The following is a 27,590-nucleotide window of genomic DNA, read 5'->3' as shown; positions in this document are numbered from 1 at the left end:
TGAATATTCGAACCCAGCATCGCTGTGAAATCTGTGCCGGTGTCTCATTGACGTGACACGTTCTTTCATTTTATTTGTTACAGCCGTATCTCTGATATTTCACATTTGACGCACAATAAAAGAAACAGTGGCTGTTACAGATGCAAACGTCGACAAATCAGATCTATGGTTTCCAACTTTTTTTGGTTAAGGAACCCTATGTGAAATTCCGAGGAAACCTCAACCCTCTCTAATAGCGCGTCTGAGATCAGATGCATTGTAAGAAACCCCAACCTTCTCTAATAACGCGTCTGAGATCAGATGCATTGTAAGGAACACCAACCCTCTCTAATAGCGCGTCTGAGATCAGATGCATTGTAAGAAACCCCAACCCTCTCTAATAACGCGTCTGAGATCAGATGCATTGTAAGGAACACCAACCCTCTCTAATAGCGTGTCTGAGATCAGATGCAATGTAAGGAACCCCAACCCTCTCTAATAGCGCGTCTGAGATCAGATGCATTGTAAGAAACACCAACCCTCTCTAATAACGCGTCTGAGATCAGATGCATTGTAAGAAACCCCAACCCTCTCTAATAGCGCGTCTGAGATCAGATGCATTGTAAGGAACACCAACCCTCTCTAATAGCGCGTCTGAGATTAGATGCATTGTAAGGAACCCCAACCCTCTCTAATAGCGCGTCTGAGATCAGATGCATTGTAAGAAACCCCAACCCTCTCTAATAGCGCTTCTGAGATCAGATGTATTTTAATGAACCCCAACCCTCTCTAATAGCGTGCCTGAGATGAGTTGCATTGTAAGGAACCCCAACCCTCTCTAATAACGCGTCTGAGATCAGATGCATTGTAAGGAACCCCAACCCTCTCTAATAGCGCGTCTGAGATCAGATGCATTGTAAGGAACCCCAACCCTCTCTAGTAGCGCGTCTGAGATCAGATACATTGTAAGGAACCCCAACCCTCCGTAATAGCGCGTCTGAAATCAGATGCATTGTAAGGAACCCCAACCCTCTCTAATAGCGTGTCTGAGATCAGATGCATTGTAAGGAACCCCAACCCTCTCTAATAGCGTGCCTGAGATGAGATGCATTTTAAGGAACCCCAACCCTCTCTAATAACGCGTCTGAGATCAGATGCATTGTAAAGAACCCCAACCCTCTCTAATAGCGCGTCTGAGATCAGATGCATTGTAAAGAACCCCAACCCTCTCTAATAGCGCATCTGAGATCAGATGCATTGTAAGGAACCCCAACCCTCTCTAATAGCACGCCTGAGATGAGATGCATTTTAAGGAACCCCAACCCTCTCTAATAGCGTGTCTGAGATCAGATACATTGTAAGGAACCCCAACCCTCTCTAATAGCGCGTCTGAGATCAGATACATTGTAAGGAACCCCGACCCTCTCTAATAGTGTCTGAGATCAGATGCATTGTAAGGAACCCCAACCCTCTCTAATAGCGTGTCTGAGATCAGATGCATTGTAAGGATCCCCAACCCTCTCTAATAGCGTGTCTGAGATCAGATGCATTGTAAGGATCCCCAACCCTCTCTAATAGCGCGTCTGAGATCAGATACATTGTAAGGAACCCCAACCCTCTCTAATAGTGTCTGAGATCAGATGCATTGTAAGGAACCCCAACCCTCTCTAATAGTGTCTGAGATCAGATACATTGTAAGGAACCCCAACCCTCTCTAATAGTGTCTGAGATCAGATGCATTGTAAGAAACCCCAACCCTCTCTAATAGCACGTCTGAGATCAGATGCATTGTAAGGATCCCCAACCCTCTCTAATAGCGCGTCTGAGATCAGATGCATTGTAAGGAACCCCAACCCTCTCTAATAGCGCGTCTGAGATCAGGTGCATTGTAAGGAACCCCAACCCTCTCTAATAGCGCGTCTGAGATCAGATGCATTGTAAGGAACCCCAACCCTCTCTAATAGCGCGTCTGAGATCAGATGCATTGTAAGGAACCCCAACCCTCTCTAATAGCGCGTCTGAGGTCAGATGCATTGTAAGGGCAGCCGCTGGGTATGGATAGTTTTCCCAGCACATGACGGCTCTACTGACCCTATAGGGGGTGGCCAAGTCCAGTCCTCAAGGGCCACCAACAGGGCAGGTTTTAAGGATATCCCTGCTTCAGCACAGGTGGCTCAATCAGTAGCTCAGTCAACGATTGCACCACCTGTGCTGAAGCAGGGATATCCTAGAACTTGGCCTGTTGGTAGCCCTTGAGGACTGGAGTTGGCCGCCCCTGCTATAAACCTTCCTATAATTCCTCTCCTAACTGCCCCAACAATCACCCCGCACAGCGCAGCAAGCAAAGTTGATGGTCAAGCTCCTTGATACATTCATGCAAAGGTACACAATGAGAAATTGACATTGTTAGGGTGTTAAGTAAACTGCAATAGTGCCAATCGGGGCACTATCCACGGAGTCTCCGTGCAATAGTACCCCGATCGTCACTGTGGCAGTTTAAGGACTCTAACCACGTATCCCTCTGTGATTGTGGGTGTGTGGGTGTGTGGGTCACCCTGAATGTAATGACTACGTGTTAGGAAGCTGCCGTCTGCACAGCTGTATTTGTAATGGTCCGAGAGGAATTCTACGAGCCAAAAATGAGGAAGCTTTCCAGCTAAGGCACCAACGGAAAGTATGTTTTATAAATACAAAGTATGAGCTTACAATGAGAGCTCTGCAGCGCGAGGCACAGGAAAAGTACGGTAACAATCGTTAAAAACGAAATTCCATTTAGTATATAATGTTTAAAGTTATCTTTTACTTAACACTTTTGTACATTAGTGCTTAATTTTTTTAAATAATCTATACGAAAGCACCTACTATACGTGTGTATATGTGTGTGTGTGTGTGTGTGTGTGTGTGTGTTTTTATTGCTTTAAAGTGATTAGCTGTGTTTTGGAAGTGTCTAAGAAAATGATATATGACAATCAGGCTTATTAATCCTCTAATAAAGTAAACTTACATTTGTATATAGATACCATCTTTAATATCCGCTAATAGACAAAAGTATACCTGCCTGTGCTCAGATCTACAATATTGTCTGTTTCATATCAATAAAACTCGCATGCAATGATCACATTATTCCAGGATACACAGAATCGATCGCATTTCTTCTGGGCGGACTTTTATCAGCCTCAAATCTCCCAATTTAGTACCCTATAAATATAGCCAGGAACGTCACAAGCAGAGGAATGAAAGGAACGGGCATCTTCCATCCTAATGATTCACTAAATTAAAAAGCAAAAAGTCCGATTTTAACCCTTTAAAAGAAAGGGTCAAAGCTGCCTGCTAAATACAAATCATTTATTAAAAATAATGAATGCACTGTAATGTTAATTAAATAATGTATTTATAATGCACCTACATATTCTGTAGTGCGGAGACACAATTGGACATAAGGGAGCAAGTCTGATAATAATATACGTACAATGTGACAGGTACATGATAATATTTACTCTGGTGGTATTCCAACCCGGCGTCGGAAGTCCGAAAGACCCGTTGTCACGAACGGCACTCCTGTGAGCACGTGACGAGGGTTAATACACACTGCTATCTAGCTGACCCACTTATCCCCCCTGCTTGGGTCCCTAAAACTAGTGATATCTCCCCCCCCCCCACACAATCTGTCACAATACACCACAAACTCGCTGCCACCACCAAGGATATTGCCACCAGGGGTCCTCAGTCCCCTGTTTACTTGGAAACAAACCTGTAATTGGTACACAAAAATCTATTGTTGCAAAATGTGTCTGAAAATGCAGTTACTCTCTTCAAAACAAGTTCAATTGGTCTACCTATTACATTTTAGCTTTAACATACCAAAGTAGTACAGTGCTTCGTTACAGAAAAGAGTGTTACAAGAAACATACACCACATATTGGGCTTCTCAAAGGGTCTTGAGTTGGAAATATGTGAATTCACGTGTCATAGCGTCAACACTCCCTTCGTTGAATTCTAAATTCATATATTATCACAAATGCATGGTTTTTATACTAAAAAACCCTGCATTTCAAACTGAATAAGCCACCTTCTGGGGTGTGTCTGTAACTCCCCTCATCACTCTCTAATTACATTTTTAAGGCTTCGGGAGAGAAAATAATTTTTCTTTTTTTTTATTTATTCAAAGCTGCCCGAGTATAAAAATACCCCCATAACGTTCTTTCCCCCCTAGAATGGTGCCAGCTTCACCTTTGCAGTTATATAATTAAAATACAGGTTTGGACACCGATCTTGATAGGGGTAACTTTAGTCTTTGAAGTTGAAATATTTCACATAGGCCAACTTGCCATATTTGGTGTCATTTAATTTGTCTGATTGCAAATGTCAGCGATATATTTGTTATTCTTGTGAATCATGCTTTTATTTTTCAGTAAAAACCTTCGACTGAATGGTGATCATTTTATCACCTTTCTCTGCTCCTCACGGTTCCAGGAATAAATGGTCCCCATTGTAGATGACACCCAGAGCCTCTGGTTGGTCTGGGTACTGTCACCAGACCTCCATAATATAAACCAATCATCTTATTGGTAATCAATGACAACCGCAGGTTAAGCTCTGGGGCTCTGGTTGACACCTTACTATAAACAGTTGTGTTATGTATGTATGTATGTATGTATGTATGTTTGTATGTATATATATCTTTATTTATATAGCCCCATCCATGTACATAGCTCTTCACAGCAGTAATATACGTGAAATAATGGAAAGAAGCGCTTGAGACATAAAAGTAACATTAGGAAAAGGAGTCCCTGTCCTGAAGAGCTTACAATCTAAGTGGTAAGTATTAAGAACTTATAGAGACAGGAGGGTGATCTGGTAAATGTGTCTTCGGTGTGTTTTAAGATGGGTCTTAAAGGTGGATGAGAGGGGGCTAGTCATATATTGAGGGGAAGGGCATTCCAGATGTGTGGGGCAGTGAGTGAGAGGTTTTAGGGGGGAGAGGGCTTTAGATACAAAAGGGGTAGACAGAGGACATTGTTGAGCATTAGGTTATAGCTCAATCACCCCACAATCCCAGATCAAAGCTCTCTTAGATAACAGTTTCTGGTGAGGGCAATGTTAACATTTGTTTTTACTGACCAATAAATACCTAGGCCAGTTTGACTTTTCATAGAATATTTTTTTTATTATATGATCACGGCTTTCGCACTTTAGTGAATCACCTCCATTAAGTAGAATAAAGAAGACATCCCGGTAGTGAGGTGTATAGGGGAAGCTCTTCAATAAATGTGATGTACTTCCAGGCAGATCTAAACCTTCTGAATGTTTATCACCTTCCTGTTGGTGAAGACAGCACTACACCGCATAGATTAAAATTCATTTTAAAGGTGGCATTTTAAGACCTACTACTGTGTGGGCCTGAAGAAGACTTTAGTAGAAGCACCATGGCTTGTCAGCAGTAATGACTATTCATGGTACAACAAGAGGGAGGTGGCTCTAAGTTATAAGCGAGACCAATATCCTTCATTACTCCAATATGCCACAGTCTGCTTCTGCCGTTTAGTTGAGGAACAAGATTATTCTAACATTAAGCAGCTGAGGGATGGATAAAATAGGATTTAAATTCTTAGAAGCTTTTGGTAGGGTGTGTGGTCCACCTGCATTGTTATTTTTTTCTAGGGAGTGGGAAGAAGAGAGATAGCTAAAGAAATTGAGAGTATCACGACCTCTTCCCCTTTCCCCATGTCACCAACTTTCTGATCTCTTTCCCATGTCCTTTCAAACATGCCTGCCTTTGTATTCCTTCCTGCTATAGCTTAGTTACCATGTGCTCCCTCCTCTTCTACACCCTAGGGTTATCTGATCCCCATTTGCTCAGTTTGAGAGAGTGCAGAAAGGTAGAGGGAGAAAAGGCTAAAGAAGTGCAGCGGAAAAACTGGAGCAGGTCCACCACCAGGGAGGAATAGGGGTGGAAAGCCGCAGAAGTCAGGATTTGACTTCCGTCGGGCTCCCCTCTCCCTGCTAACGGACCAAGTGAGGTCCTCCAAACCTCCCTTCCCCTGCTCTACAACTTGGATCTGAGTCCACAAACCCTCTGCACCATCACCAGCAGCGGTCAGCACCCCCTCTGTCCCTCCTTCCTTCCATAGATTGTGCTTCCTCCTATTCTACACCTAGGGTTATCTTTTATATGAGCCCTGTCATGATAGTATCATGAGATATTTTGTATTTTAATCAATCTGGTGCCTCAGGGGTTAATGTGGGTACAGTCTGATTTTAAAAATACAAAGCAATGTTTTATGGCCTGCTAACCTCTTGGCCAGGCCTGGTTGTAGGACTGATAGAATCTAGAATCAGATCATTTGTTTTGCCAGAGATGGGAGTAAAGTATGGTTCTCCCGACACTAACGTAAACGGTTATTTCTAAGCTTAAAGTTGTTTGGTAGAAGAGGTTTTTTTTACTCAGTCATAAAACTGTCAATCTAACAGCTGATTTACGACGGGTAGGTTTATGCTGTTTCAATGGGGAAAAAAACAGTACATTAACCTTAGCAAGGTATTATGAAAATCCGATTTCAACAGAGGTGTGTTTGGACCAAACACGTGATATCTCATCTCCCTGCGCCAGTGACCTCTCTGGGAGAGAACCTATGACATTTGGGTGATGTACTGTATAGGTATTTCTATTTTATGTTTTATCCTGTTATTTTGAGAAACTGTTCTGCATTTATTGTAATTGTATGTTCTTTTAATCCTTTTTCTGTAATCTAAACACTGTATTTATATATATATATATATTAAAACATTTACTAAGTGATACTTTGGGCCCTGAATGAATTGATTGCATGCTCTGGAGAGAGTACTGTATTTACATTTTCGGACACGTTTTGCTACAACAGATTTTTGTGTGTTAAGTGCATATTTTGTTCTATAATAAACAGGGACCTGAGACCCTGACAGATTTTTTTTTTTAATTTTACATCTTTTTATTTACATAAATATCTTGGGTGGTGGAAGCGTATAGATATCATTGCAATTGAGTAAGGGGTCAATATTAACTCATTGAAGGTACCTTGCGCAGGCAAACGGTGAGTTGGCTAGAGTAGCCGTGTGTATTAAACACTGGTTGCATATCTAAGTCACGTGCTCACTTGTGTGCTGTTCGTGCCAGATGGTATATGGGGACGGATTTAGGGGAGATATTACTCATTTGAGGGACCTTTGCGAAGGTGAAGAGTGGGGCAGCTTACAAGCTGTGTATTAACCCTTGTCCTGTAAGCAGGTCGCGTACTCACAGGGGTGCTGTACGTGACAAGCCCCATTCACTCAGTTTAAGAGCAAAAGGTAGAACAAGATGAGAATCACAGACAGAAGAAGAGTGGGAGCAGGGCCGCCATCAGGGAGGTATTGTGAAAGGGCGAATAAATAATACAAGTTAGGGTTCAATAACAGAATAACGAGTGAGTTTATTTGCAAACCGGTGCACACTGGAGACAGTTTATCGACAAAGCTCTCAGACAGGTATACGGCATACAATATATTTATACCCTAATACTAAAAGCTCACGCCCCCTTTATGAGGTGACTTGTACGTCATAGAAATAACATAAATGTATAAGAAAAACAAAATAAATATGAGAAGTCAGCTAAAATCATTATGCAAGCTCATAACCTTTCCCCCATATACGCATCTGGGGCCTGCCATGTTTTTGCATTCTTTAAGGGGGGTGAATGTGAGAAATGATTTCTATCTCTGATTCCACCACCTTACACTTGAATGTGAAAAGTTGGTTTTATCTGTGATCCCACCTAACTGCTTAGTACTTTCCCAAGTCTGTAGACAATACTCCCTTCCTTTGTAGCTGGCCATGGCTAGCATCAACAAAATTTGCTGAGAGCGAAATATTCTTTCAAACCCAAACTGTCCTTCCATTTCATGCTTCCAAGCAGACAAACACCAAAATGGATGACACACAGAGACAGAACACGTCAAAATGGTTCACAGACAGGGACAAGAACAGACAAACAAAATGGCTGACAAGAACAGGCAAACAAAATGGCTGCTTAGATCCTAGTGCTGGTTACTTGAGACCCCCTATGTAGGGTGCCCAGATGTCCCGGTTTTGCCAGGACAGTCCCGGTTTTTTCTCCCCTGTCCCGGTTGCCGGTCCGTCCCGGTAATGTCCCGGATTTTCTGTGTCGGCGAGGCGGCGAGGAGGAGGATGCGGCGGCAGCAGCAGCGGGTATTTTGAGAATGCCCGGGGGTTGGGCTTCTTTCGTTAAACATGCTGGGCCGCAGGGGATTGGATGGGATGCCGGGGGCGGAGCTTTAGAATGCCGGCCCGCAGGGGATTGGATGAGATGCCGGGGCGGGGCTTTGTCAAAAAGGCAGTCACAGGGGCGGCCACGTGGCCTCCCGCTCTCCCTTGCCTTCCCTCCCCCGGCCCTCCCGACTCCCCGGTTCTCCCTTTGGCCCCCCGGTTCTCCCTTTAGCTCCCCGGCCCACCCTCCGGTTCTCCCTTTGGCTGCCCGGCCCTCCCTACAGCTCCCCGGTCCTCCCTCTGGCTCCCGGCTCCTCCCTCTGGCTCCCCGGTTCTCCCTTTGACTCCCCGGCCCTCCCTACAGCTCCCCGGTTCTCCCCTTGGCTCCCCGGTCCTCCCTCTGGCTCCCGGCTCCTCCTTCTGGCTCCCCGGCCCTCCCTACAGCTCCCCGGTCCTCCCTCTGGCTCCCGGCTCCTCCCTCTGGCTCCCCGGTTCTCCCTTTGGCTCCCCGGCCCTCCCTACAGCTCCCCGGTTCTCCCCTTGGCTCCCCGGTCCTCCCTCTGGCTCCCGGCTCCTCCTTCTGGCTCCCCGGTCCTCCCTCTGGCTCCCGGCTCCTCCTTCTAGCTCCCCGGCTCTCCTTCCGGCACCCGCTCCCCGGCTCTCCCTCCCCCCGGCATCTCGGCTTTCCCTCCCCCTGGCACCCTGGCTCGCTCTCCCCCTGGCACCCCAGCTCGCTCCCCCCACCCCAGAGCCCGCTCCCTCAACCCCCCAAGAGCCCGCTCACAGCTGCTTGCTAACAGTGCTGCTAGTGAGCGTGTGCCGCCTCCGCCGAACCTGCAGCAGTCTGAGGTAGGATATGGGGGGAGATGGGAGATGCAGGGGTGGGGGAGAGAGATGGAAGATACAGGGGTGGGGGGCAGGAGAGATGGAAGATACAGGGGTGGGGGGGGGAGAGATGGAAGATGCAGGGGTGGGGGAGAGAGAGATGGAAGATACAGGGGTGGGGGGGGAGAGATGGAAGATGCAGGGGTGGGGGGGAGAGATGGAAGATGCAGGGGTGGGGGGGAGAGATGGAAGATGCAGGGGTGGGGGGGAGAGATGGAAGATGCAGGGGTGGGGGGGAGAGATGGAAGATGCAGGGGTGGGGGGGAGAGATGGAAGATGCAGGGGTGGGGGGGAGAGATGGAAGATGCAGGGGTGGGGGGGGAGAGATGGAAGATGCACGAGTGGGGGGGAGAGATGGAAGATGCAGGGTGGGGGAGAGAGATGGAAGATGCAGGGGTGGGGGAGAGAGATGGAAGATGCAGGGGTGGGGGAGAGAGATGGAAGATTCAGGGGTGTGGGAGAGAGATGGAAGATGCAGGGGTGGGGGGGAGAGATGGAAGATGCAGGGGTGGGGGAGAGAGATGGAAGATGCAGGGGTGGGGGAGAGAGATGGAAGATGCAGGGTGGGGGAGAGAGATGGAAGATGCAGGGGTGGGGGAGAGAGATGGAAGATGCAGGGGTGGGGGAGAGAGATGGAAGATTCAGGGGTGGGGGAGAGAGATGGAAGATTCAGGGGTGGGGGAGAGAGATGGAAGATGCAGGGGTGGGGGAGAGAGATGGAAGATTCAGGGGTGGGGGAGAGAGATGGAAGATGCAGGGGTGGGGGAGAGAGATGGGGGATGCAGGGGGGAGAGAGATGGGGGATGCAGCGGGGGGGGGGGGGTGTAGAGACCTGTGCGGCACAATTTTTTAAAATATTTATGGGGGGTGGGAGTCTTTTAAAAATGTATTGGGGCAGCGGGGGTCTTTTAAAAATGTATTGGCGGGGTCGGGTATTTTTATTATGTATTGCGGGGTGGGTTTTTTTGGTATGTATTTTGTGGGTGGATTGAGTGCGCAGAGTGGGGCAATTGATGGAAGGTAGGGGCGAGTGTTTGACAAATTGTAATATTATATACACAAGCCACAAGGTCAGGTCAGGAATGTGGAATGTCAAATTTTTAAAATGTCTTAATTTTAATTAATGCCTTCATTTTTATTTAATTTTAATTAATGTCAATTTATTATTTATTTAGTTTTAATGTCATTATTTATGTAATTTTAATTAATGTATTAATTTTTTATTAAGTACAGTAGAGATTAGAAATTACATTTCAGATTTCAGGCTGCAAAGTGGTTTGTTTTATTTATTTCTGATAGTGAAATCCTCTATACACACAAACACACATTGCAGCCCCCACCTCTATACACACAAACACACACTGCAGGGCCCACCTCTGTATACAGAAACACACTGCAGCCAGGGTTGCCATCTTTTATTGAAGGCTAACCCAGAGATAACATTTTTTAGATCTTTTTATTATATATTTATTTATCTTGCCTATGGCTGTATCCTCTCCTCCAAATTCCGTCAACATGGCTGCGCGGCGTCACGTAATGTCTATTGCCATAACAATGAGCTGCTCACTGACGTCACGCGGCATCAAGTTGACATGACAACGTGACGCATTATGGTGATGAGGCATCACGTGATGCCTCATTGTCATGACAACATGTCACCGCCTGACGTTACAGTGTCTTGTTGTCATGGCAACGGGGGGCGTGACGTGATGTACATTGTTTTATAAATAATTTTTTTAAGTGTCCCGGTTTTTCATTTTGAAAATCTGGTCACCCTACCCCTATGTCACTTTCTCAGTTTATAGCTAAGACAGCTGATCCGGGCCTAGACGACCGCAGAGTTCGGGCCTGACTTCACAGAGGGGCCTTGTATCAGGGGACTTATCCCTGTTCACAAATGTGCCTCTAATCCAGCAGTGTGGTGGTTAACTGCTGGTAGCAAATTAACTAACACCACCTGCCTGATTAGAGGTGGCAGAAAAAGCCTGCCTTTGAGACAGGAAGTGACTCCTTAGCTCTGAATGAGAGCTGAGCTTTGGAGAGACAGAGCAGTGTTCTTGAGTCTCCCAGGAGAGACTGACCAAGAGAACACACATCTCTGGAGCTGACCGGTCTTGAGCTCTGCCCAGCATAGCTGATTGCAAGACACCAAATAAGACTTCTAAACCTGGATGCTGATTTTCTGTGCACGCACAGGTGCGGTTCCAGGAGAGCAGAGAAGCTTACTCTACAGCAGCTAACAGATAAGACTTTCATTATTAAGAGACTGCTTATATCTGCTTATTTCTTGCTATATGTTTTGGGGCTGCGAGACATGCTTTACTAAGGGAGATGTGAATTCATTTCATAGGATTTCACTAGAACTACTCCCAAGTGAATAGAAGCTTTGTTCCCCCCCCCCCTCCCTGTGTTTGGATGGTTTCCTGATGAAAAGGAAAAGGCACAATAAAGCCTATTATAATTTCACCTTATAAAGTCTCCAATTGTGTACCTCTGTGAACGTCCGTCTACAGGCCTCCAACATATTGCTTTGCGATGCATGGTAGGCCCCTCTGGCAGCAACGGTGACCAGGTGGTATACAGGACCCTCTTTATGCTCTTGCTAGCCAACAGGTGTTTTTGGCTCTCAGAAAAAAGGTAGGCATTGAGGTATACATCTTATTTTGATGCAGACTTTCCTGTTGATTTTAAAAGAAACAACCAGGACCTCTCATGATAAGACAATTGAGATTCAAGTAAAAAATGTCAGCAAAATAAAATACGACCTCATTAGCCATTGACATAATAGAGAAGTCACCGGCAAGGTAACCCCTCCAAACAGCCAATAAATGATCTTTCCCCTAGTTCTGAAGACAAACTATTGATTCGACTGAACTAGTGGGGTGAGACTATGCAAGTTCCTCCCGCTCTGCCTATAAATACTTCCCTCCCCTCCTCCTTTTCAGGCACTTTCCCTTGGTTAGGTACTCATTATCTATTGAGAGACAGGAAAGCAGGGCCACAAATGCTATCCTAAATTAGCTCTTTTGCTGCCAGACACAGGAAGAATATATAGGATTTTCAAGGAACATCATTAGGGCCATAGGACTATCGACCTTTCTGACAATTTTCATTCATTTGATAGGGCGCAGTAATAAATAATAACTTTTTAATATAGAGTGTTTTTTCCCAAATGCCCTCAAAACACATCACAGTTACCAAAAACTAAACAAAAAAAAACACATTTAAAGCTATAAAAGAGACCAAACACAAGATAAACCTAAAATATATTGGAAGAACAGGATACAGGATGGAAAGATACTGCAAGTTGTACATTTCGGACAGGATGAGGTTCAATGATCAAATGACTGGGTAAACCGCGAAGTCTCGAGCCTGTTTTTATAGATTTCTAGAGAGAAGGATTCTGGGACCGTATGAGCCAAAGAGACGGAGCAACATCACTAAAAGCTCGGGCCCCAAAGGAAGGGATACCGTTGGTACATTGCCAGTCTTACTATAAACACACACAAATGTATATCTAGGAATTTGACCCATTTGCAAGGCACATCGGAACGCGGACACATTAGAATTAAATCATATTAACTTACACGCGGCACTTGTGGTGTCCGTGGAATCTCATTACGTTATTTACTTGGCTGAACACTTAAAAACTAACAAATGTGTCCTCAAATTCTCTTGAGGATATCCCATTTCTAATTAAATAATCATTTAGGATTAAGGTGATTATCAAGGCGTCAAGGGGGAAGCGGGGGGGGGGGGGGGTGTGGAAGAAACGCTTCTCAATTTATTCCCAAAAATAAATATGTGGATCCTAAGGCAAATGAACTCCTGCAACGTGATGGGAATACCTTTAGTGATAACAGGTTTAATATATATATATATATATATATATATATATATACAGTGGTTGACAAATCACCAAAAAATGTACTCGCCACACAAAAAAATCTACTCGCCACCTAGTACCAAACGTGTGCTGCTTGGGCCAATATTTACTCGCCCGGGGGTTAAATCCACTCGCCCGGGGCGAGCAAATGTATAGGTTTGTCGAGCACTGTATATATATATAAACAAACATCACAGCTTGCACTCAATGTACTGGTTCATATAGACAGGTGCTAGTCTCAAATAATAAAAATACAACATTACCATTCTCTCGTCCGGTAAAGAAAGACTGCACTCGGTTCAGTAATCATGAAAAACTGTATTGGGCATCTGAATAGAAAAGATAAGTCACCCAATCCGACGTTTCGGTCCTGGAATAGGACCTTTCTCAAGGGGGTGCAACGGATGACGTCGCCGCTAGCAAAAGTTGTAATTTGCTTTTCGGCGACGTCGCAGGCGACCAGGTCTTTGATTGGTTCAGAGGCTGTCACATGTGGCGACTGCCTCTGAAAAATCAAATTTGACCGGCTTCAGAAATTCGTGCCGCTCCTGTCGCTCCGCTCAGACCTCTGTCATCAGTTCAAAACGGCCCCATAAAACGTGTTGGTTTATTTTAGTTTGAACATTTATTTCAAATTAAATGGGGTAGTTTTTTTGTTAAATTCAATTTTGAAAATAAATGTAAAAAATGATAACTAAATTTCAGCATTGGGAGGATGGAGGGGTTTAAAAAGAATGGGGCAAATTGACTCTATTGGGAAGGGGTGCTGATGTCCTTAAAGGAGGGGTGCTGCTTAGGGTGACGATATTTGTCCTGGGAAAATTATGCACGTGTGAACGGCGAGCACAAGCGTGCAGCTGGCAAGTCCCGATTTGCGCATGCGTGGCTGGCAAGTGCTGATCACAAATGTGCATGAGCAGCAGGCAAGCACCGATTACACATGCGTAGCCGGCAAGCGACCATGGCGCATGCACGGTCAGCACTTGCCAGCTGCGTATGCGTGGCCACAACCAGCACGCGCCGATCGCGCATGTGGGGCCTGCGCCGATCAAAACCGAGACAGTGGCCAAAAAAGACGGGACAATGGCCTAAAAACCGGGACTGTCCCAGCTATATCAGGACATCTGGTCACCCTGGTGCTGCTTTCTTTGAAGGGTGGCTGCTGCTATCCTGTTTGCATTGGTAGCTTTCTTCTTTGGAGCTGTTGCATGTAATTGCAGTGCACCTACTCCATTGCTGACAAAGCAATACTGCAATAATATCAACGTCGTCATTTTTTACTATTACATAGGTATGGGCCTGTCACTAAATAAGTGACCGGAGTGACTATAAAGAACTCTGCAATGAATGAGACTGGTTTCCAACTACTTGAACTCTCCCTGCATTACACATGCAAGGCCTGACTTCCCCAGGCCGCCAACAGGGGGGGTCTGCCGGGGTTGGCGTCCCGGGCCCGGTGAGTTCACGACCGTGGCCGCGTTTAAAAAAAGAAGTTTAGATCCCTGTGCGCATGTGCACAAAAGATGTCTCGGCGCGCATGCGCAGGGTGTCCGGCCTTTTCCTTCCGCCCCGAGCAGCAGCACGGAAGCGAGGCAAGGAAGCAGCACCCACCCAGGCCGGTAGTCAGTCACCCCACGCACACACAACCAACCACCCAGGCAGTCAGTCACCCACTCACTCAGCCCATGTTATCTTTATTAAAGGAGGCGGAGAACCTTCTTTGCACATACTACATGTTTCTTGGAGAGAGGGGATAGCTACATCACACTACAACTTGTCAAGTTAGTAACTTATTTTCCTCTAATCAACGCACAACTGTCACCTTCCCACTCTCTAACTAGGTCTACCTGTCCCACACCTAGCTCCAGTGAGAACGAGCATTTTTATAGAGCGGGAAACAAGTGGGTTACAAGCACATGGTTAGGGGGGGGTCGCGAGGTGTAGGCGGGAACAGTGTAGGAGAAGCCAGGGATGACGTCTGTAGCGCGCGCTGGGAGGCACGGCAGGCACGTGACTGAGCGCGCGCTGGGGCTGTCAGCAGCGGGGTTGAGGTGCGCGCGCAGCTGCCTCTTCGTGGACCGGGTACCAGGAACGGCGGGAGTGTAACGTTACCGCTGGGGATCAGCCTCAGCTCAGCGCTGAAGTGAGAAGCAGCGTGACACCGGGGGACACACGTGTGAGAGCCCTGCGTCATCCACACGGACTTGGGGGGGGGGGGGGTGATCTTTATCAGGGCACCTTATCCGACCCTATACATGTAATGGGATTGCGCTCTTCCATGAGGGGGTCACGTGGCTATGCATGCCATGGTATTACTCTTGCATGGGTGTCACGTGGCTGTATATATGTGATGGGGTGACCTCCCATGAGGGGGTCACGTGGCTGTATACATGTGATGGGGTGACCTTCCATGAGGGGGTCACGTGGCTGTGTACATGTGATGGGGTGACCTTCCATGAGGGGGTCACGTGGCTGTATACATGTGATGGGGTGACCTTCCATGAGGGGGTCACGTTGCTATGCATGCCATGGTATTACTCTTGCATGGGTGTCACGTGGCTGTATACATGTGATGGGGTGACCTTCCATGAGGGGGTCACGTGGCTATGCATGCCATGGTATTACTCTTGCATGGGTGTCACGTGGCTGTATACATGTGATGGGGTGACCTTCCATGAGGGGGTCACGTGGCTATGCATGCCATGGTATTACTCTTGCATGAGGGGGTCACGTGGCTGTATACATGTGATGGGGTGACCTTCCATGAGGGGGTCACGTGGCTATGCATGCCATGGTATTACTCTTGCATGGGTGTCACGTGGCTGTATACATGTGATGGGGTGACCCTCTTGCATTGGTGTCACGTGGCTGTATGCATGTAATGGGGTCACGCTCTTGCATGAGTGGGTCACACGGCTGTATACATGTAATGGGAATGGGTGCTTCATTGTGTTAGAGGACCCTCTTAAAGTTTCATAGGCAGTGCTTATAGTGCTGGCGACGCAACCGATGCCGTCGCCACTAGTGAAAGTTGTAACTAGGTTTTTAGCGACGTCGCTGGCGACAAGGCCAGTGACGTCACTAAGGGGGTGGGCCGCGCAATTTGATTGGTTTAGAGACCATCACATGTGGCGACTGCCTAAAAAATCAAATTTACCCGGCTTCAAAATTTTTGGTCGCTACGTCGCCGTGGCGCTTACGCGTCGCAAGGCACTATAAGCGCAGCCTTAGGATCATCTCTTTTCACATGACTGCATAAAAATTGTGTGATTACGCACTTTAATTGTGACCCTTCATGTATGTTGTATTGCTATTCACATCGCACAATGCTGCAGAATAACCAATAATGTTCACAATTTGTTGCCCCTGTAGACTTCAGCGATCACCCTTTGCTGTCCTGTGGGGCATTGCCACTGTACCTCTTGTCAAAGGATGTTTAGTCATTAGTGGATTGCTTTTTTTCTTTTCTTACGGCAATCCTATGCATCATTCTGTATTTGAGAACAATTCTGAATAATGTATCGAGTGTCTTCTAAGGCTGCACTTAGTGACAGCGACACAATGTTGCGTGCGCTTATATTAGAAGCGCGCGACGGCTTGGTCGCGATCGCTGGAAGTCCAAGTCAATCTGATTTTTCCAGCGACCGCAGCATGCTGTCGCCAGCGACGCAACTGATGACGTCACCCGTCGCCATTGCGAAAGTTGTAATTCATATTTTGGAGACGTCGCTGGCTACAAGGCCAGTGACATCAGGAAGGCAGAGGGACAGAGAAGCTCTCTGATTGGCTTATAGCCAGTCACGTGGAGACGTCTCTCCAGAAATCAAATTGTACTGACTACCAGATTTTTGGTCGCGCCGCCGCGTCCACTATAAGCGACGGGCGACAAAGCCGTCGCCGGCACTATAAGCGCAGCCTAAGGCTTAATAATGCGTCTCCGATCACTGTGTCCTTCCCTCCTTTGGGTTACGGCTCCCAGACTTCTACAAACAAAATCAGAACGTGTTGTACATGTTCTGCCGTACTTATTTTCCCTTAGTGGGGTAAGGTTTCCAAACGCAAGTGTTAAAAGCTATTAAATATCTTAATTGACATGGTCGGTAGGTGATATACTGGTCAGACTCAAGAAAAAGAACCCGGTATGAGTATTTCCCAACTCCAGTCCTCAGGGAAACCCGTCGGGTCTTAAGGATATCCCTGCTTCAGCACAGGTGGGTCAATCATTTTGACTGAGCCACCTGTGCTGGAGCAGGGATATCCTTAAGACCTGACCTGTTAGGGTTCCCTAAGGACTGGAGTTGGGAAACACTGTAGAGCACTCGGGGGGACCCTGAATGAACAATAAGTTGTAAATACTAAAATCAAATCTCTAATTCATAAACTATAATAAAACTAGGTAGTACATTAAGAGGACAAACGACTAATTTAGGTTAAAATAATAAGTGATATAGCTAAATAATCACTATAGATGTACAGCTACCTAATCATTTATGATTAGAAATTAGTTGCATTAAGGAATAAATTACCGGGATGACTATATGACTGCAGTGATGTATATCTTACCCAGGTATTGTTATACGTCAATGTAACAAATATAGTGTAGAGTCTATACAAATATTCTGGGAGATAATTGCCCTGGGGTGCAAATTAAACAGCACTTGTTTATAAAAGTAAACAGTGATGTATTCGCAGTTTAGCATTTCTCTGTATGTGTACTTGGAGAGCGGTAATAGAAATGATCACGTGTCCCAACATCTAGATAGCTGTTGTATTGCAACTATGTAGCCGGCAGAAGTAACTGAGAGAGAGTTACTCTGTATTTAAAAGAAAAGTCTGAATGCAACTATGTAGCCAAGAGAAGTAGCTCTATAAACAAGAGTGACTGTTTAAAAGAAAGTTCTGAACCTGCTATTTGGAGCATGGTAGGTAAGTGGTTACTGACCATCTTACAAGTATCCAAAGATTCCCTTTTAACAGTGTTAATAGGGTCATTTATAGAAGAAAGAAATAGGCATTTTAGACATTTCCTAGCATGTTGAGCGGAGAAATTATTACTGTGTGTTCTCCTTTGTTGTCTGTCTATTTATTTATTTATAAAATATTTTACCAGGAATTAATACATTGAGAGTTACCTCTCGTTTTCAAGTATGTCCTGGGCACAGAGTAAAACAAATAATACATGGTTGCAAGTACAGTTACATAAATGAACAAGGTATACATTATATACAAGACATTGCGTGCACAGTTAAAGAATATATATATTATGAGCGTGTGAAACAGTTACAGACCAGATTAAAGTGTGAGACAGCCTTAGATTTGAAAGAACTTAAACTGGTGGTGGATGTGAGAGTCTCTGGTAGGTTGTTCCAGTTTTGGGGTGCACGGAAGGAGAAGGAGGAACGTCCGGATACTTTGTTGAGCCTTGGGACCATGAATAGTCTTCTGGAGTCTGATCTCAGGTGATAAGTGCTGCATGTGGTAGGGGTGAGGAGCTTGTTCAGATAGCTGGGTAGCTTGCCCAGAAAGTATTTGAGGGTGAGACAGGAAAGGTGAACTTTGCGCCTAGACTCTAGTGTTGACCAATCTAGATCTTTGAGCATTTCGCAGTGATGTGTGTTGTAGTTGCATTGGAGAACATAACGACAAATTGAATTGTAGAGGGTGTCAAGTTTGCTAAGGTGGGTTTGAAGAGCCGAGCCATATACTATGTCTCCATAGTCCATAATTGACTGTTAAAGCTCCTTTGGATATTTGGGGGTGGCCTTGTTATCTCTCCTGCTATAAACAGCCATTGATGGCATTGCTACTTATGGAATTATATGTAAATATATGATTGCTTAAAGGACTAGTCCAGGGGTGACCAACTCCAGTCCTCAAGGGGCATCAACAGGACAGGTTTACAGGATATCCCTGCTTCAACACAGGTGATGCAGTCTTCGACTGAGCCACCTGTGCTGAAGCAGGGATATCCTAAAAACGTGACCTGTTGGTGGCCCTTGAGGACTAGAGTTGGTCACACCTGGACTAGTCCGTGTTTTTTTTTTTTTTAAATCACTTGACCATTATGTTTGGACTAACTTCCTCTGCAAAAACGCGTTGCCATTTGACGCCATGTTATCATGGCGTTACGTCGCCGGTGAGCGAGTTAGAGGCCTCACGCACTCCCCCCGCATTTAATTTAAATATTGTGGGAAAGAGCGCGGGGCATTGTAAGCACCCCCCCCCCCCCAGTTTGCGCACCCCTGCCTTACTGTGTTAAATCAAAAATTGTATGTACATGGACCAGGAAGTCATTTAACCGTCTCTCTGCCAGAGGAGCCTACAATGTATTACTGAGCAGGGTGTGTTTGGGGCCAACTGGCAGTCATGGGGTTAATAATACATTTGTAGGAAATCCGTATTCTCATGAGACAAAAGGACAGATTCTGCCGTAACTGAAAGTATTTCTATTCGCCTTCCAGGAGGAAGAAGCCGTCATGTCTAAACTTCTCCCATTATATCGGGTTGGACTTGGGCTGGTAGTGGGGGCAACTGCCGGGTTCGTAATTTACGTGGTATACAGGCGGAATCGTAAGAGGAGTAAGACGTGGGATTCAAAAGAGAGGAATGGGTACTACCTACAAAAGCCTGGCGAGCACGGTGACTTTCTGGAGACTTCGAGACACGTGCATCAAGGTAAAGGGACGTTTTGGGGGGTTTTGTTGTTTTTTATTTATCAGAATAAATGGAAAACGGACTAAAGAAAAAGAATCAAATGTGACACAGTTTTATAAAGGAAAACAGTTTTTGGGTCTCAAGATCCGTGTTTCTAGAGTGCCCCCGATTTTTAATTTCCCTGACATCACGAGGGCTAGCACGCATGACATTTAAAACGAGGGCAGAGATCCCGTTTTCCGCTCAGAGTGGTGAACGCCGTCCCAATGGAAGTAAAGCCCCCTCCATTCCTGCTTGACTTACTGCAGACTGGTCACGACCATGTGATCGCTGCCCCCAGGGAATCGCGTGTAGGGCCGCCCATCTTCCGACACTGATATGGTTCACGTATCCACTAAGGGAGAGTTAGAAAGCAGATGCTTTCTGCCATCCCCTTGATTGTCCCAAAGTAGCAGGGTGACCGAGCAAAAACATACATGTTCTTAGATCAGGGGTGCGCAAACTGGGTGGCACAACATTTTCTTGGGGGCGCGGCACTTAAAGGCCCCACGCTCTTTCCCACAACAGTGTAAATTAAATGCCGGGGAAGCGCGTGAAGTCCTTTACCTGGTCTCCGGCGGCTCCTGGCGACGCGTCACCATGGCAACACTGCGTCACATGCCGTCGTGACGTCAGAAGATGCCGGCGTACAGGTAAAGAGGTATGAGGGGGCGCAGACGGAAAAGTTTGCGCACCCCTGGCTTTGATAATACCGGTTATGGTATCCCATGTGTTAGTCTGGAAGTAAAATGGCTCTATCCTTATATACTGTAGTTAGATCAAACTTTCTTCACCAATGGTTTTCATATAGGTTGTTAAAGATGGTCTGTCATATCTTTGGTTGACCTTCTTGCTGCCTAAACGTATTCTTTCTGTTGTGCTGTAATTTCAGCGGTCAGGTCTGTGCCAGGAGAAGCAGGTAGTAGTGTGGCTGCATCACACGTAGACCAGTTGGAGTTGCTGAACCGCCTGGACTACGTTCTTAGCAGCATTGTTGAGTTACGGCAGGAGGTGGAAGCTTTGCGTAGCAGTCTTCACGGCTTAGCCAAGGACATCGTTGGTGAAGTCCGGTAGGTGCCTGTTACAAGTACTTGACCAGATAGCATTGTTTTTAATCATCTGACACCATACAGAAAATCACAAGGCAGGTTAGACATAAGATTTAGGAAAAACAGTCCCTTTTTATAGCTGTAAGTAACACTGTGCCCAAGTGCTATTAGAAAAGTTAAATGTTTGATGTAGTATAGTATAGAAAAAACTCATGATTTAATATTCTATAGAGCATACTTTACACGAAACGCATTATTAAAATATAGAATGGGTGTGGTGAGATGCTGCTCCCAAAACAAGTAATAAAATTCAGATTGTTCATCAAGAGTCCTTTCATCCAAATGTAAGCTCAATTACAGGGTTTTGTTGATCGTGTTTGTATCAGCCTTTCTGTAACTACACAATATGTTCTCCTAGCCACCTTCGTACTGTACATAGTTACATAGTAGATGAGGTTGAAAAAAGACGTACATCCAAGTTCAACCTATGCTAAATTTAGACAGCAGATACTTTATCCTATATCTATACTTACTTATTGATCCAGAGCAAGGCAAACAAAAACCCCAGTGTTACTGTATATCATCCAATGATATCTCATAAGGGGAAAAACAAATTCCTTCCTGACTCCAAGAATTGCCAATTGGATTAATCCCTGGATCAACATATTTTCCATGTATACTTATTTGGTATATCCCTGTGTACCTTTCCTTTCTAAAAAGATGTCCAACCTTCTTTTGAACAAATCCATTGTATCTGCCATCACAGTCTCCATGGGTAATGAATTTCATATTTTAACTGCCCTTACTGTAAACAACCCTTTCCTTTGTTGCTGGTGAAATCTCCTTTCCTCCAACCTTAAGGGATGGCCCCCAGTCCTTAGTACTGCCCTTGGGATGAATAGTTAATTTGAAAGCTCCTTGTACTGTCCCCGACTATATTTGTATATAGTTATCTTATCCAATCTTAGACGCCTCTTTTCTAATGTAAATAAATCTAATTTAGCTAGCCTCACCTCATAAGTTAGATTGTCCACCCCCTTTATTAATTTGGTGGCTCTTCTCTGCGCTCTCTCTAATTCCAGAATGTCTTTTCTAAGGAGTGGCGCCCCAAATTGTACTCCATATTCAAGGTGTGGTCTTACTAATGCTTTGTAAAGGGGCATAATTATGTTTACTTCCCTTCCATCCATTGCCCGTTTAATGCAAGATAAGATCTTGTTTGCCTTTGCAGCTACTGCATGACTTTGGGCACTATTGCTAAGCCTGCTGTCTACAAGCACTCCTAAATCCTTCTTCATCAAGGATTCCCCCAATTTATCCACATTTAATGTGTAAGTCGCCAGTTTATTATTGCATCCCAAATGCATATACATTTATCTGTATTAAACCTCATCTGCCATTTACCTGCCCACGTTTCCAGTCTCCCCAAGTCCTTCTGGAGAGAAATTACACCCTGCTCTGATTCTACTACCTTACACAATTTAGTATCATCAGCAAAGATGGAGACTTTGCTCTCGATGCCAACCTCAAGGTCATTAATAAACAAGTTAAAAAGCAGGGGTCCCAGTACCGATCCCTGAGGTACTCCACTCACGACTTTAGCCCAACCTGAAAAAGTTTAATTTATGACAACTCTCTGTTGTCTGTCTTTTAACCAGTTTTCAATCCAGGTGCATACATTATTTCTGAGTCCTATTTGCTTTATGTTGTACACCATCCTCTTGTGTGGAACCGTATCAAAAGCCTTTGCAAAATCTAAGTAGACCACATCAACTGCATTACCCTGGTCTAAATTCCTACTTACCTCCTCAAAGAAACAAATACGGTTCGTTTGGCATAATCTATCCTTCATAAATCCATGCTGACTATTACTAATAATGTTGTTTTCCATTGGGTATTCCTGAATATTATTCCATATTAAACCTTCAAGTAGTTTCCCCACTATTGAAGTCAGGCTTACAGGTCTGTAATTCCCCGGTTGTGATCAAGCTCCCTTTTTAAATATAGGCACCACATCTGCTTTACGTCAATCTTGTGGTACTGAGCCTGTGGAAATTGAGTCCTTGAATTTTAAATGTAATGGTTTTTCTATTACTGATCTTAACTCCTTGAGAACTCTTGGATGTATGCCATCGGGGTACCATTTGTACAGAAGATATTATAACCAGTGTTACTCATGAACCGCTTTGTGATCATTCTCTGGTTACACTAGGTTTTCTTTAAGTCAGAGTTTTCAGTTTGCTGCGGTTAGACCCATGAGCTAAAACCACCACATGTAATCCTTTTCCAGTTATGCTTGATTAAGTTTCAAAATGTCAGCATTTCAGGGCGTTCTCAAACCTATGTGATAGTTGAGTACATCAATGTTGTGGAACTTCAGAATGCCAGATCTTCTATTCATAACACCGTACCCTTCCGATGCGCGTTTTGCCCCTCCCACATACGGGGCATACAGTACTAACTTCTCCCTAGAAGTTGATAAAAGTCCAGATCCTACACACGGCGCTTTCACGTTTGAAGGGACAATGCACACTTCACAATTGCTCATTGTTGCACTGTTCTGTGATGTTTTGGTTTAATTTCTAGATCCCACCTTGAGGAGAATCAGAAAGCCATTCGACGCAAGAAAATCTTATTCCACAGAGAGAGGTCAGATTCCACAGGATCTAGCTCCATCTACTTCACCTCCAGCTCTGGGGCAGCACACACAGATGCTGAAAGTGAAGGAGGGTAAGTAGAGCAAGTCTAAAAGTGGGATTTCAGAGCAATTCATCGCTGTCTATTCCAGCATTAAAGGGGTTGAGTATTGCTGCTGAATCAGCATCTCTTCGCTGTAAAACACACACCATGTACAATGCAGAGTAGTGGTTTTTTTAAGCACAATGTCTCTTGATAAACCATAATCTGCAGGGACAGATGATGGCGAAGATTGAAGTCCATTCCTTAAACGGCTTTTCTTGCCATGGGACCTGCAACACAATAATATCCTTCTGACATTCTCTGACAGATCTATTTGCACTGCTACTACAAATACTTTGTGTTATTCACGAAAGCTCATTGTAGACATGGGGTAGCCAACGCTAGTCCTCTAGCTACCAATAGGTTAGGTTTTCAGGATATCCCTGCTTCAGCACGAGTGGCTCAGTCTCCGACTGCACCACCTGTGCTGAAGCAAGGATATCCTGAAAACCTGACCTGTTGATCGCTCTTGTGGACTGGAGTTGGCTACCCCCGATATAGACCATTTCATTGATTGCCCACTAAAAGAATGAAGACTTGCTGTTCTTCGGCACACAAGATGATGTGTGTGCAAACATGTGTATGTGCTTGTATTGTAATGCACTTTTTAGGAGTAAAATTGCAACCTTCGCTCCAGTCTTTCTGGGAACTTGGCCAGCGAAATAGCGGTAATCTGGGGATGTTGTACTGACTGACTGATCCAAAGCCATTTGCAGAAAAGCAACTGAAAAAAAAAGAAACTTGGATACTAAGAAATTGGGAAACGTAAAAAAATATATATATTGGTACAAAAGCAAAGCAACAGGAACATTTGGTTGGCTCGTGTTATGGCAGCGAGGTTAATTTTTCTGCTTCCCTGTTTTACAGGATGGTCCCTTTGGGCCATTTTGACAGTTTCGTTTTTCTTCCAAAGTTTAGCAAATGCCAAATAACTGCGTGCGTGTTATTGCTTAATTCCCAAATCTGGAAGTGACTGTAGTGCAAGCATTGCTGCTCCTCAGCGCATTGCAGGCCTGCTGAATGCAGGGGTCCAGGTAACCGTGCCACGTGGAATGGTATTTTGTTATCAATGTCGCCGTCACAGGGCACCCTAATTCAGGCATTCCTATGGACGGTGCTGACGTGGGTGTAAGGCTCCGATTATACTGATGCACTGCAATGTGTGCACTCACATCTGCGACGTCGCATTCTTCTGCGCATGCGACTGCAGACTGAAATCTGTTTTTTTTTTATTGGACGTCTGCGTCAAGTGACGCGGCCGTCACAACCAGAAAACAAATTTGGAAATTTTCTTCAACTGTCGCCCGCATTGCTGTAGCAAGCGACGCAACAGTCGCGGTTGGTGTAAGCGTTTTGAGGGGAGGCATAGTATTTGTTTTGGCGCGGTGCCGCGCGCGTTTTTCGGTATAATCCCGCGTAAAAACAGGTAAGATTAACTTTGGGGTGTGAGGTATGCATTAAGGCGGGGGTGGCCAACTCCAGTCCTCAAGGGCCACCAGCAGTTTAGGTTTTCAGGATATCCCTGCTTCAGCACAGGGGGTTCAATCAGTGGCTCAGTAGTTGACTGCACCACGTGTGCTGAAACAGGGATATCCGGAAAACCTAAACTGCTGGTGGCCCTTGAGGACTGGAGTTGGCCACCCCTGTTCTAAGATGTCTTTCTCCTCCCCCCCAGCCCCAGTAGCAGTATGGCTTGTCAGGCTAGATTCCCTGTAGTCTGACTGTTGCAGTCAAGTGCCCTTCTATAGCGTGTGCTATCCTGCACTCCTTTTAAAAGCAATAAGGAACTTTTCACTTATTCACAGGAAAAGATAATCTGGAACACATTTACAACCAGCTTTTCCAATTGGGGCTTGTGTAGCGACTTTAACTCATACTGCGGTTACAAGTTTGTATCCTGGAAGGAGATGCCAGATGAAGAATGTATTGAGACGTTATTGATTCAGGACATGGGCTATCCAAGGACAATGGCAAAAGAATTGCACGTGAACAAAAAGTGCATTCATTGAAAAAATAAAGGCCAGATGTCTGGATTTGACTCGCCAACCTATTTACTTGGCACTCGTATCTATCCCTTCCCCCCCTCCCCCTAAAGACCTCTTTAACTGCTATATATCATTAGATCTGCACTGTAAACCTATAAGCAACGCTTTCTTTTTTTACTTGTGTTAATACCTTCTTCATCCAGCTGTTGGTAACAGGATCCCTAATAGCCGTGCTCTACATACACCTGAAATAAGTTTGTGTGTATTGAGGAGATGTCACAAATGTGCATGATCTCCAGTGTGTCTGTTGCTTGTTTGTGTGAGAGGAGACCAAGGAATCCTCTTTGTTCCTACATTAAGGGCACTACAGAACTTAAGTTACCTTTTTAAAATATTTATAATAGCCAAACCTTATTAATAAGTTGGAGTCAATATTTTTATGGTTACAATACAGAAGGTTTTGCTATTAACTTTGAGCAAACGATGGACTGCTTGGGAATGTTTGCTTTTCTAGAATGCCAAGTGAATGGCGATTCACACAGCAGTGCCTGTTCTGTCCGCTGTGGTTGGTGCTCTATTTAAATAAACGTTGTCCACCTGTTACAAAAATTACATGTTACTTTTTATTTTATGGTGGATAATCCTGTTAACACGGGTGGGCAACTCCAGTCCTCAAGAGCTACCAACAGGTCAGGTTTTCAGGATAGCTCTGCTTCAGCACAGGTGGCTCAGTCTTCGAGAGACACCTGTGCTAAAGCAGGGATATCCTGATAACCCGACCTGTTGGTGGCCCTTGAGGACTGGAGTTGCCCACCCTTGTGTTAACCTCTTCACATGGTTTGGTCAGTAGGTTTCTGTGTTACGCAATTTGGGCTTGGTGGAGCGCAAAAAGCCCCCCCCAAGTGAAGGTAAAAATTTGTGGTATAAACAAAACAACAAGTTTATTTTTGTTTATACCACTAATTTTTACCATCATTTGGGGGCTTTTTGCGCTCCACCAAACCCCAAGTTTCATATCCAGCGTTTAGAAGACTGAGCACAGTCTGTTTAAAGGCTGGAACAGCAATCGTTTTGCATTTGATTTTTCATTTAAAGTCCAATGCACATTTCAATATATTATTTATTTATTTGTTACCAAGAGTGCTCATTTTCTTGTTGCATATATGGTCTGTGTGCTGTGGCATTCTAACACGCATATCCACTGATACAGTTCCACAACATATTAAGAATATCCCACGTAAAGGGTCTTTCTGAGTTAATAGGTGTAACCCCTTCAGTGCTAGAAGAACTTGTACCACATCGTACACTTTGTAATGATATGGAGACCACTGTGGGAGGACAGTGACTTAATTTTATATATGTGTTTTCTTATGACCTTCACTTTATGTTCTTGTTATGTATGTTCCCAAAGAGCCTGGCGTAGCACCGTGTCAAAATACAAACCTCTGCCTTTTACAGTTACACCACGGCAAACGCGGAGTCTGATTATGACCGGGAAAGCAGCAGAGCAAGCGAGGAGGAGGAGGAGGATGAAGTTAGCTGTGTGACCGTGAGAACAATACGCAAGGACTCGGTAGACCTGGCCACTGACGATGAAGCAACTATGCTGTCCATTGACCCCGGGTTCGATGAAGAGATGACCCTTCTGCTGCAGAAATCAGACCAGTTGCATTGTGGGGAGGCTGAGCAGAAGAGGGAAGGATTCCAACTCCTGCTCAGCAATAAGTTATTGGTACAAAACATTACATTTCTACAGTTAGGCAGACATGGTGAGGGGGTAATGGTGTTTAAGAACATATTACAGAGCCATGTTTTTGCATTCAGTAGGCCTTAAAAGCATCATTACAAATCACTTTGATGTGTGTGTGTGTTATATTATTATTGAGACAGACCAAGTCCCCTCTGGCAGCAAAAGGGTTAATATGCTGCAGTGTGAAAGCAGTTTTTAATACAACCTACACCTTTCCATCTAGATTAGGGGTGCTCAACTAAAATCCCCAACCCCCCTCCCCCCAATAGGTCAGGTTTTCAGGATATCCCTGCTTCTGCACAGGTGGCTCAATCAGTTGCTGAGTCTTTCACTGCACCACCTGTGCTGAAGCAATGAGATCCTTTAAACCTGACATGCTGGG

General features: G+C 45.0%; 1 protein-coding gene across 6 annotated transcripts in view; it reads left to right on the top strand.

Moving 5' to 3' along the window:
• RMDN3 (regulator of microtubule dynamics 3) overlaps positions 1 to 27,590 on the top strand; it is a 65,444-nt gene that overhangs the window by 8,196 nt on the left and 29,658 nt on the right. For 4 of the 6 annotated variants that reach the window (XR_012803762.1, XR_012803761.1, XM_075613423.1 and 1 more), the window contains exons 2-5: positions 19,454 to 19,667; positions 20,578 to 20,755; positions 23,321 to 23,464; positions 26,917 to 27,190. Coding sequence is in view for 4 of the 6 variants with exons in the window: in XM_075613423.1 (XP_075469538.1) it covers positions 19,454 to 19,667; positions 20,578 to 20,755; positions 23,321 to 23,464; positions 26,917 to 27,190 (810 nt within the window). In the remaining 2 variants the exon portion in view is untranslated. Of the gene's footprint in view, positions 1 to 15,007; positions 15,169 to 19,453; positions 19,668 to 20,577; positions 20,756 to 23,320; positions 23,465 to 26,916; positions 27,191 to 27,590 lie in introns of those variants that run through there. The other 2 variants (XM_075613424.1, XM_075613425.1) reach the window with 2 other exon arrangements.

This window comes from Ascaphus truei, chromosome 9 (genome assembly GCF_040206685.1).
Source record: "Ascaphus truei isolate aAscTru1 chromosome 9, aAscTru1.hap1, whole genome shotgun sequence".
NCBI lineage: Eukaryota > Metazoa > Chordata > Amphibia > Anura > Ascaphidae > Ascaphus > Ascaphus truei.
This window is presented reverse-complemented; position numbering and strand designations above follow the sequence as displayed.